General features: G+C 41.7%; 1 protein-coding gene across 2 annotated transcripts; it reads right to left on the minus strand.

Annotated features, from left to right (window-relative positions):
* Positions 1–4619: 4619 nt before the first annotated feature.
* On the minus strand, positions 4620–11968 carry stc1 (stanniocalcin 1). 2 transcript variants are annotated; one of them, XM_030059124.1, is made up of 4 exons: positions 11670–11968; positions 9526–9665; positions 9168–9379; positions 4620–8230 (listed from the first exon to the last, which is right to left on the minus strand). In XM_030059124.1, exons 1-4 carry the CDS (start codon positions 11848–11850, stop codon positions 7930–7932), a joined length of 834 nt encoding a protein of 277 aa, XP_029914984.1. In that variant the 5' UTR covers positions 11851–11968; the 3' UTR covers positions 4620–7929. The 2 variants fall into 2 exon arrangements, with proteins under 2 accessions (XP_029914984.1, XP_029914983.1); XM_030059123.1 differs by having other exon boundaries at positions 9526–9668.
* Positions 11969–12096: the final 128 nt, after the last annotated feature.

Here is a 12096-nt window from a genome sequence, read left to right on the forward strand (position 1 = left end):
AGAATGTCGAACACAGCTCTTATGCTGAGGATGTAGGGACCAAATGGGAGTGGCCCTGGGGCTTAATGTTAAATTATGTTGTGGGGAACTTTGCACTCCTGGTAGAGACATCCAAGGTAAATCGTCTGCAGGCAAGGGGCCAGATAAATTGTGATTCAAGAAGACACCTGTGTTAGTTTCAAAAAAAGGTGAGAGAACCTCATCCATAAAAGGACAAGAGGAGCCAACTCTTGTAATCTTGCTGGCGAGGTGCTGGTCTCAGGAAAGTGGCTGGTGGCCCCATTCCCCAAGTAGCTTCACACACACACACACACACACACACACACACACACTTAAAAAGGAATCTCAGATTGCTGTCATGTAGGCTTGCTGCCCACAACGTGCATGGCAGGGGATTTGGTGCAATGTGTGTCAGACAAGAGCAGAAGTGAAGCAGGCTTGGACATTGTGGGTCGTAACCTTGGAAACTGGCTCTTGGAAAGTCAAGCATAATCTTTTTGGTGGGCCGATGAGCCAAAACTGGTGTGGGTGGTTGAAAAATACCGACTAGAAGTAGTTGGGCTCCCGTCCACACACACTGTTAGCTCTGGAACCACCCTCCTTGATGGGGAGATTGTCTCCTTTACACAGGAGTTGCCCAGGGTGAGAGGTGCCAGGTTGGTGTGGGGATACTTGTGAGTTTCCATCTTGCTGATGCATAGTTTGAGTTTGTCTCTATGGATGAAACCTCTGACTGTTGTTTGCACATAATTTCCTCCTAGGATTTCTCCATTTTGTTTTTCTAGGAGACAACTGGGAGTATGAAATCTAACGTTATGTCTGGGAGTGGCCTTCATGGTGAAAACCTGAGCGAGCACTATGTTGGAACAAGGAGTGGGTCCTGAGCGAATCTGGTCTCAGAGCACCTTGGGCCGAAAGATGATGATCAGATGTAGTTGTTACTAGTGGTGTCAAATTATCGCGTTAATTGAGATTAATTAATTACAGTCATATTTAGCGCGTTATGTTTTTTAATCGAGTTAATCTCATTTTTAATCTCTAATTTTACTTTTTATAAAATCGGTTTGTAGGTGTTGGGCTTCCTGTTGGGGGTGGAAAACAATGGTCAGTGACACCCTGAAGTGGACATTGATTGGCTGTCATTGTGTTTGTGCCGGCCTGTCACTGGCCCGGTGGCCTGCCCGTCTTTTTTTTTTTTTTTTTTTTTTTTTTTTTTTTTTTTTTAAACAGGTCGCCGGCCAGGCCAATCAGCTGTCGGTCCGGTCCGGCTGGCCTCACCAGTCTGATCTTTTTTTTTTTTTTTTTTAAGTCAGAGAGACAGGCCAGGCCAATCAGAGGCCAGCAACCTGTGAAGAGGTGAAGACATGATTGGTTTGTTTTGATTAACACCCGCCCCAACAGTCCGAGTCCGTTGTAAACAGGCAGCGCATGCTGAGGAGAGGGTGTCGCGACTCGTGTGTATGTGTCTGACTGTGGAGGAGAGGAGAGGAGGTGGAAGAAAAGGTTGCGTGATCGAAGTTAATACATTACCGTATTCATCCGAATATAAGACGATATTTTTTCCATTGAAAATGCCCTGAAAAAACGCCCTCGTCTAATATTGGGGGTCTAAGCAAATATACATGTATTGTGCATATGTAAACCAGTAGGTAAGCTCGCCTGATGCCGCGATTACCGGCGAATGGCCGCATTGCGCAGTCACTGCAGCCGCGTATGAACAAAAATTGATATGGCAGTAGGCTATGTGTGCGCTGCTCACCTGTCAGATCCGGCAGACCAGACCCGGTGCCGCGGCCGGCTCGCCTGATGCCGACCGGTGGCTTTTTTATTCAAACAAGATTTTGTCCATATAATTTTTTTTTTTTTTTTTTTTTTTTTCCAAAAAAGGGTCTTGAAAAAGAGGAGTCGTCCCCCCGTCCCGCATCGGACTGATCTGCTAGAATAATGTAATGAATTTAAAGGGAAATACCTCAAGTTGAGGGCTTTTCTCAGCAATTTTAGGTGAGATTAAAAAAGAGATTAATTAGATCAATTAATTACAGATCACAATTAATTAATCTCTCAATTTTTTTAATCTCTTGACACCACTAGTTGTTACATCATACTGGCCTCATGTTCTGGACACTTAGACTGAGCTATAACCTGATTATCTGATAGTGAGTTGGATCAGATGGCGGAGGAGGGTGCTGGGCATACTGTAGCTGTGCTGAGAATGTCTGGTGAAAGAGTCAAAATCATTTCAGCTCTTTTGTTTGAATGAGCTTCTTCTGTATCCCGATGGTAGTTCGGGATATGGAATTGAAACAGTTCAAATCTTCTTTCATGAAAGTAACTGTTAATGGTAGCCATCCAGGGTCTGAGGCTATCTTTTTTTACTTATATGTGACTGACAGGGGCTAAGTGTCTGCCATAGATGGGATCTGACTTGAAATGGTGAAGTCGTAGGTTGACATTGTTGGGGTGTCACAACGGACATGCTTCTTTATTATCTGGAATTGAATGGCACAACCTCGGAAGACATAGGTGGTAGTCGCTATGTGTTTATATAAACAGGGCTAGTAGAGGTTGTGCTCCAAATATCAAGGCATCACACTGCTCAGTCTCCTTGAGAAAGACTGTTCCAGTGTGGTGGAAACTCCAGCAGAAGCCTACACAGAGCAGTGGATCAGTTTTGAACCTCTCACCAATGATCAATGAGTCATAGCGGGTTTTTAATCCTTTCTACATGTGTTTTGTGGTTTTGCAAAATGCCTATGACCATGTTTCCGCAGTACCCCCTCAGAGATGCTATGCATACAGGCTTATTTCTGCAAGCCATTCGGTCTGTTAGAACATAAATGCATCAAAAAACAACAACAGTTCACCAGCTTCCTTTCATTAAACAATACATTTTGGAATTTGTTGATAAAGATTCACATTTTCACTGAAGGCAATGGCATATTCTGAGACTGACGGAGAAGAACATAGAGGCTTTAAATCCCTTTTAACATCTGAAAGGTGAATAGATTTGGGTGGACCACAAGAGGGCCAACAAGTTATCATCTGAAGGGGATAAACATATTTCTAACCAGTACCGCACTGGCTTGTACAGAAAAAGGATCTAGGAAATATTATACAGACACTTTTTGAAAACAGCTATTTCAGTTCTTAAATTCAAAACAACCATCCCCGGACCATAGCTTGGCCATGCTAGTGTTAAACTGGGTCTTACACTACCATTTGTATGTACATTTACTTAAACCTGTGTACCAGAAAAAAATGTATGAAATAACAGCAGGCAACACATTTCATACCATATGCCAGATATGATATTTTATTTCTGATCAGCAAAAGACACACAATTGATGCATTTGTATCTTTCATGACTTTTCAGTACAGAGGAAAAAACCCAAACATATACACAGTATGGGTATATATGTATATGGGTATATTTTAAAGTGCAAGTGATTCACAAGGATCAATCATGCGTAACATAGCATCTGTCTCGGGAACTTCAGTAATCTCCTCAAATCCTTGATAACTTTTGAATTTGATATTAAAATAATTGTCACTTATATGAATAAAAAATAAATTTTACTAGTCACTGAAGCTTTTTTTTACTCGTTTTTTTTTTTTTATTATTTTGTGTAAGCACAACAACATTTATCAATCTATTTCAAGTCTTGAGAGGAAAGAGTACCATGAAGTTCCAGAATTGAGGGAGTCTTTAGTCTATAGTTTGCCCTATTGAGAATAGAGTATTGATAGGAGAGACAGATTCACAGATCTCGCCAAGGGTCTGTTCAACAATACTCCAGTACCACCACAAGCACCCTATACTTTAATCGAAATGAATCCAAATAGAAAGAAATGAAAAGCCATCTACTTTCCCCACTTTGCTTTTTTTGTTTGTTTGTTTGTTTGCTTTTCCTAATAGCCTTCATGGGTCATCTTCACTTGGGCATGTCCTCCTCAAAACAGACATTCAGTATACAGGTACATTCTCTGAAGTTACCATTGCATTTGACTTGTAATCAAAAGGTGAGGAAATACACAACTTGCCCGCGCCAAGAAGATTTGACACGAGGCATGTCCATAAAAAAATAAATATGAGAACATGAAAGGACATTTAAATGTTAAAATGCAAACGTGGACTGATGCTGGCTTCATTGAGCGTCGACGGATCAAAACAGCCACAGTATCGGGGCGTCTGAAGTTGGACAGCATCATACAGGGAGATAACAGGCTATAGTTTAGCAGCAGCTGTTGGGTTTTGGATTTACCCATGGACAACAAAGATACAGACATATCAATAGTACATGATGAAGCCCCCCACCCTTCAGGATGCAAAATATTCAAACTGATTTCTATTCACTGGGTAAATAAAACATGTTTCAGTTGCACACGTGCTGAATGTTTCAATGCCCTTTATAGTGGTTAAGATGCAAAGTGCATATTTAACATAAAGTAGTAAGCTAGGATAGACTACAGTGTGAATACGGCTCTTTACGTCCCGAGTGAATCCTTCAAAACTGCTCTCTTTTCACACCATAAGAAATTATCATATTCACAGAACAAAAGAAACAGCAATTAACCAAAAAAAAAAAAAAAAAAAAAAAAAAAAAAAACCCAACAACAACAACAACAAAAAACAAAACAAAACACAGAAACAGGAAGGGATATACAGGAACACTTCCTTCATACTGTGAGTATGAGAGCATACATGCTGTTACTTTATTCAAACAGCATCAGCCGGCACTGAATGAAATAAAGGTCAATTTGTGTGTCGCTGTGAATCCTTTGTATGTGAGATTATTGCATAGTTTGGAATTCGTAACAGTGCTAATAATTTACACTGGAAAACAACAACGACAATAGCAATAGCAATAGCAACAACAACAACAACAACAACAAAAACATCTCTTTTCTGGTCTGTAGTGCTTCACTCCTAAAGATGATCCTGTATGACAGTAAATTCCAAGCATGGGGGTCGGTTCCCTTTCAAATATTCTGATTCAAACTGTAAACTAAAATGGCATTCCACACAGATACAACTGGTGTGTTCAGCAAATCCTTACAGATTGGTTATAAGAACCTTTCTATGATCACAGATTTGCAAATTTTGAAGAAAAATCTGCTTTCTGAATTAATTGCATTGAAAGCTGACCCCAACCCTGGTTCCAAGTTAATCTCTATATTGCATTCTCTAGACAATGCAGACTTTGGCTGTGCACAAACATTTGTAATTCAGTCCCAAAACCACAGCTAATTTGAGCTATTGATTATATATGACTAAAGTCAATGGCTCTGCACTATCACCTATCTGCCAGGTATAGGTAAAATAAAGGAAACACCCAAATAAAGGCCTTTCTCAGTGATAAACACTCTGCACTTTTGTACTGATTTTGAATGATTGTCTGGGCATAACATTGTGATATTTGACGGTAGACTTAGATATCTTATTATCTACCAAAAATGTTCAGATCAGATATTATGTGTGAGAGAGATTCATTATGGATTAAGATCTTTGCAGTGCTTCTACTGGGATTTTTTTTATGACACTGGTGGAAATGGAACCTGGTGCACAGTTAGCACTGCATCTGCACACAGGCTCACACAAGGCTATCTTTAGCAGTGCTGCAAACCTCTTCTAATCAGCTGGTCAGTGAGGTGGCTCTCGGCATGGTTATAATTTAACTTTGACTAACCAGACATTCGTGATCTCAAAATTGCAAAGTGAGAGACACCACTGAAGATACATTAGAGGCGCATCATATCACACTTGACGGTTCAAGTTTGCAGCTTTCTCAGTTTTTACTGGTCCTGCTGCTTTGTGTCTGCAGCTAAATCCCAGTGCCCTCGGAGGGAAAACACAAGCCAAGAAGCAAAAGTAAGCCAAGCACATGAAGGTGCTGGACTTAGAGCGCAGGAGTTTATGCAGCTTGAGTGAATATACTGATGCTCCTCTTACTTTGCTTTCTCAATGTGATATAAGAGAGAGAGAGACTGTTGTGCTCTTAAACACACAGGCTGAACATCCTCAGTCAGACTTTAGGGCGCTTTTCGGCCAGCTGGAACACATACAACATTCACATGTGACACATGTCATCTATTCTCATCACTGTTATCTCTCTCTCTCTCACTACTGTAAAATATCTGATGGAACCAACACAGCAAGACGAAAAAATATTAAATAAAGAGAAAGAAGTGTACGGGATGAAGATACCAGTTGTGATTAGAAACTGCCGAGCCCTCTTAAGAGTAACTGATTCTGTTTCACACCAGGAGAAGCACCGCAAACGAGCGCAGAGCCCTTCCCTTCCCTTTATGTTGGTGTTTCCTTTATTTTGACTATACCTGGTACATCTTCAGCTTTGCTTGGGAAACTATGCACACAAACCCCCAACACTCAGCAAATACATCTAACAGCTGCAATTATGCCTTTTTTTTTTTTCTTTTTTTTTACCAGAATATGTGTCAAAATTATGCTATCTTGTTTTGGATGTGGTCCCTTGTAACACCCATAAAGTAGATCCCCTGACTTGAATGACCAACTTGTTCCCCTATGGCCAGCACAGAGTCATGACATGGGTCCCATTCAGTCACCAGAGAGTGGCAGCTCACCTATTTGTCAATGAGCTCAAGTTCAAATAGGAGCCATGACCAAACTGCATTTTTAAATGTCTATCTGTAAACTAACTAAAAACTACAATAATGCCATAAAATAAAAAATTAAATAATATAGTAGGAAAATAAATATCATTCCAACAAGGCTTTTAAATAATCATTCTCAATCTTGACACTGGAAGCCAGTGTGTATGAAGGAATCCCTCTATTTCTCATTTTTCACCGCAGAGAATGATAATCGTCAGTCCAAGAAGATGGCTGCTCTCAATCTCAATGGTGAACTCGCTATTCAGCCACACACACAACTGCTTCACACTAAGTTAAGAACACGAGTACAGATTCCACCAAACATGGTCCCACATATACTGTAGAGCTCAACAGTCTTACGCATTAAGAGTGTCTGGAGACAAGATATGCAAAATGGACTTTTCTGATAGACAGACTGGGCCATGTCCTGGACAGTCCTTGTGGAGAGGATGATGATTTTAAATGCATTTCAGTCAAGGACCATGGCTTGATCTGGCACCAGAAAAACAAATATAAGTGCTATACATAGCTCTACACTATTTTGGTATTTCATGAATAGCATTCAGGGCAGTTTGAAGTTTTTTGGTCAGTTTGAGATAACCTCTCAAAGGTTATCATGAAACCCCTAAAGACCTCTCACCTTATGAGCGCTCTCTTTTAGAGAGCTAGCTATGGCTGTCTCAGATAACGTAGTATACAGTACATTACAGTATTATGTTAGTGTCAGAAAATAGATATGAAACTCGTTTCCACAGCTCATGCTCACAATTTGATTGGTCTCATCACTGTAATATTAGATACACTGAGCAATAATTTCCCATTCCTACCAATGAACTAATGATCCAACCACTGATCCCTATTAACAACCAACCGTCTGTGTTTTTGCCTTTTAAAGTACGGACCACTTGTGCTCTAGAGGTGTAAATCACTATGGCTGTTTTGCGTTTGGCATCAAAAGACCTCTGAAGGATTCATCTCTGTTGACGGAGGTGAAGAGGAGCAAATAGGACCGTGTTGCACAGATGCAACAGCCACACGTTCAACACTATCTTGTGAGTGAATACGTTTGAAAATAGTTGATGGAAGGGGGTCCTCTCAAGCCTAAAGTGTAGGATGTACAATATAACAACAATCAAACTCTGATATCGACTTGGAACTCTATGGGCATTCCCTAGAGGTGCATATTTCTGTAACTTCCAGTCTAGCGGAGGAATGGATTTTGTCACCCCTATGGAATAGAGGAGCTTGCTGTTTCATGATTCTGAGGAGTGTGGACTTTCTGAATCTGAGTGGAAGTTAGGAGCTGTCACTGGCAGAGCGCTTCTTGCCAAAATGACTGGCAGAGTCTCTGTTTCGCAGATTAGGCTGGATCTTGTACATGTGGGGACCCATGGACCAGCGCCAGCTCCCACGGCCCTCGGCTCCAGTTGGAACAGCAGCAGCTGCAGCCACAGCAGTGGATGGGCAGGGCTTGTTCTGCAGCAGCTGAATAAGCATGGTCATCTCTGGGCCCAGCCGCGACACCATGCTGGTCCTAACGCGGTCCACCGTGTCCTCATCACAGTCCATCAGGCTCTGTAGCAGCTTACCATAGAACCTAAAACAACAGAGCAATGCATGACTAAATGTCTTTCTAAGAGCTCAGAGTCTAAAAGGACATTTTCAGCTGAACACCAGTGGATTTTGGCCAAGCTACCATGAAAGACCACTACCGCTGTTGGAACTGCAACATTAATTTTGTAACTTTGCAAAGACCAGCAGATTGTTGCACCCTCTAGTGGTTCAAATTCATTTAGTATTCTGATGCACTTGCATACTTTATTTATAGCCTGATGTCATAAATGTGGGAGTTACCAACCCTGCTCCACTGCCCTTCACCCTCTGATTGGTTGGGTTTTGGTTTTGGTTTTGGTTTGGTTTGGTTTTCTTGTGACAATCAGAGGGCACTTTGGGTTCAAAGTGGTGCATGAAATGGATAAAAGTGGAATGCATTGTTTAGTTTGCTGTTAACCAACCAAATGACCACAATTATTTACCCATCACCTAGAGCATATGCAAAAAAATTACTACTACTACTATTACTACTACTACTACTACTAACATGTTTATATGTGTCATTTTTGAAGACAATTCTGCTGAATACATGTCTAAGACTCTTAGTCATTTAAAAATAAGAGCAGCTAAATTTCACAATATCAGGAGGGCTGGGTAATATATTGATATTATGTCTATATTGTAATATATGACAATATTTCGTGGTTTCCTGGTACAGTAAATGGATGCAGTTTTCTGAATTCAGTTGTCTGTTCTAGATGTTCTGCTTTTTGGATCCACCTACTTGGTCATCATATCCACAACACTAATGACTGTTTGTCAAAACTCTCATTATGTAAGTTTTGCAAAAGCACCAGTAGTCATCCCCACAATATTGTCACAATATCGATGTTGAAATAATCTGTCAAAAATATCATTATATTTGATTCTGTCCATTTTGGTCACTTTGAGGTGATAGCAGGTGTCATTGAAGAGCTCACCTATTGGGGAAATGACTTGGTAGCTGTGCCACTTCACCAATAGCATCTGGATTAGATCGGGCCACAGTGCAGATGTCCAGCTTGCTGTAACACTCCTCTTGGACTTCAGATATCATTCTTTGGAAGGTGGAGCAGCGGCGGATGGTGGGGAATGCCTTCGAGGTGATGCCATTGGCAATGCACTTAAGGCTCTCCTTCACAAATGCTTTACCCTGTAGGAAAAAAAAATAGCTGCATTGCCTAACACATTCTTACCCAAACAATTACACAAGCATAAGCTTCCTCAGATTGCATGCACATGGAAATGCAGAGAATGACAAAGGCGATTTTTGCGAGATGAGTTGAAGAGTGACTATACCTGAGTGTCAAATTTAGCAGCACTGTACAGGAAGGACTTGCAGATGTCATGCATGCCATCTGTGTCACAAGTTGAGTTTTCCAGGCAGGCGAAGGCTCCACAGCCAACTTGGAGGGCACTGTTGAGACAGCGTGCCACATCTGCTGTGGGCACAGAGAATGAACCATCAGCAGGGGTGCCAACAGTGGGTTCACTGGGACTCACTGGACGCTCACTGAGCTCATTACACAAGTGTTGCCAGGGTTTCAATGAAAAAATGAGGCGGTCAAAAGAGAATTTTCATACTTTGGTGATTCACTAAAGACATACAGTCACTTGGGGCAGATACTGATTTGACTGGAGATTGGACACCTTACAAATTTGAAAGTCTGAGACACTATTTGGCATTGCTGCACTTTCCTCTTGGCAAGGACCTACTTTATTACACTGGCTCTTTTCAGCAGAGCTTTCATGAACACCACCAAAAATACCAAAGAGTTTCCTGAAAAATGATGGCACGCATACAGACACTCGCACACGGACCTGCACTAGACTTCTTGCGAATGAGCTTTGTCAATACACTTACATACAATAAGGCATATTTGTCAAAAGCTTTATTTGAAGGCAGTGCCTACAACCACCTACATTATTCTCCACTGTGACCACAGAACACTTCACAGTCCTGGGAAATGTCCAGAGCAGATCAGCTGCACATTAACATGAAGAAATGCACATTTGGAAATGCTGCCATGTTCATCAAGGGGCATCATGACTTGAATGGTTATTAGGCTGAAAACCCCACTAGCAACCCTGATCCTCTTTCTCTCTCTCCTTTCTCTCCTTTCACTCTCTCCCTCTCTCTCTCTCTCTCTCTCTCACACACACACACACACACACACACACACTCGTATCTCAGTAAAAACCTATGTAAGAGATACACTGCAATAACATTCATTCTGCCAGACACTGATCTTAGCCATGAGGGATACAGCTCTAAGTCCATGCACCCAGCTTGAAATTTTATACTAAGGAAGAGCTTCAAACATAATCTGTTAATCAGTGTATCAAAATAGTTGGTTTCCTTACTCTCCATCCAAGAATCCAGTGTGATGGCAACAGGCCTGAGCAAAAGCTTTTGTAATAACCATTAGGAAATGTCACCAAGGAGTCTAAGCCTACTTGGCAAACTTCAAATCTCGGGCCCCGTGTTGACCTGTGCAATAAGATAAAGACTGGCAGCAAACGGGGGGAAGAGACATTTCTCAAAATGCTGCGATTTGGCCACAAATCTTTGCTGTGATGATGAGGCAATTCTTGCAGAGGGGATCAGCATCAGTGTGGCATACCTTTCAGCCAGAGAGAGAGAAAAAAGTCAACATAGGGGCCCCAGCTGTGCTTTTTTTGGGTGACATTTCTTACAGCTACTACACAGGATTTGACTCATGCTGGTTGCCATCACAGTGCATTCTTGGACGCAGAGGGAAAGTTAAGTCAGCACAATGATTGATGGGGTTGTATGTTGTTTTTTGTTTTTTTTCCCCTGTCAGAAAGGCACAGCCCCACTGACAAAAGGTACAATAGTGTGTCTTTTTTTTCTGACAGTGTTATGGGGGGTGGTGACATAAGGTACAGTGGCACCTTTTTTTCTGACAGTGTACTTGTATTCTACACAGGAAGACGAATGGAGCTTTTGTGCTCACTGAAGCCCCAAGAGCACCAAGTCCACTAGAGAAAATAAGGCTGAATAGTGGGAGCGATGCAGCAGCCAGAGCATGAGAGAGAGAGAGAGAGAGAGAGAGAGAGAGAGAGAGAGAGAGAGAGAGAGAGAGAGAGAGAGAGACCCGTCCAGCATGACACAGCCTGCACTCTCAGGAGTCAGCACCAAGCTCCGTGCTCATCTGTTGCCGGCAGGACACCGGCAAACCACAGCGTTAATCCCCGCAGCCTTCTCCGTGAATCAAGGCGCTCGTTAGAGAGAAGAAGGCTGCATAGGCCAAAAATAAAATTTATATATAATAATAATTTTTTTTTAAAAAAATCTCCAAAGAGTGAGCATGCAAGGTAAGGCTGAACACTGTGTAAATCGTGTGTGGGAAGAAAAAAAAAAAAGAAGAAGAAGCGAGCAGTACACTCCTAGAGATAGGAGACGGCAGCATGTTACTTACAAGGGCTATTGGCAGAAAAGCGTGCTCTCCTGGGCGAATAGGACTCGTTCTGATCCAGTTCATATGCAGATGCGTTCAGCACCATCAGGAGAAAAAGTCCGGTCCTCAAAGGCATCGTCCCCTCAACACAGATAATACAACTAAATGTGAAGAAACGCCTCCTGCTTGGTCGATAATTCATAAGAATAGCGCTCCAAAAGCCTATGTAACGCCGGGAATACAAGAAATGTGCGCTATTACAAGTAGGCTATCATCTATACCCAACGCTGCAATTTTTTTTCTTTTTTTTTTTTTTTTTTTGCTCTACAGTGGTCTCTACACTATCCTTTTGACTTGCATGACAGATAGCACCGATGTCAAGTCTGCATGGGTTTATATGGAAGCGCTGAACATTACGAGCTCTCAGGTCTGGCCAATCAGAGCGCAG

The sequence above is a fragment of the Myripristis murdjan genome, chromosome 9, assembly GCF_902150065.1.
Source record: "Myripristis murdjan chromosome 9, fMyrMur1.1, whole genome shotgun sequence".
Lineage (NCBI taxonomy): Eukaryota > Metazoa > Chordata > Actinopteri > Holocentriformes > Holocentridae > Myripristis > Myripristis murdjan.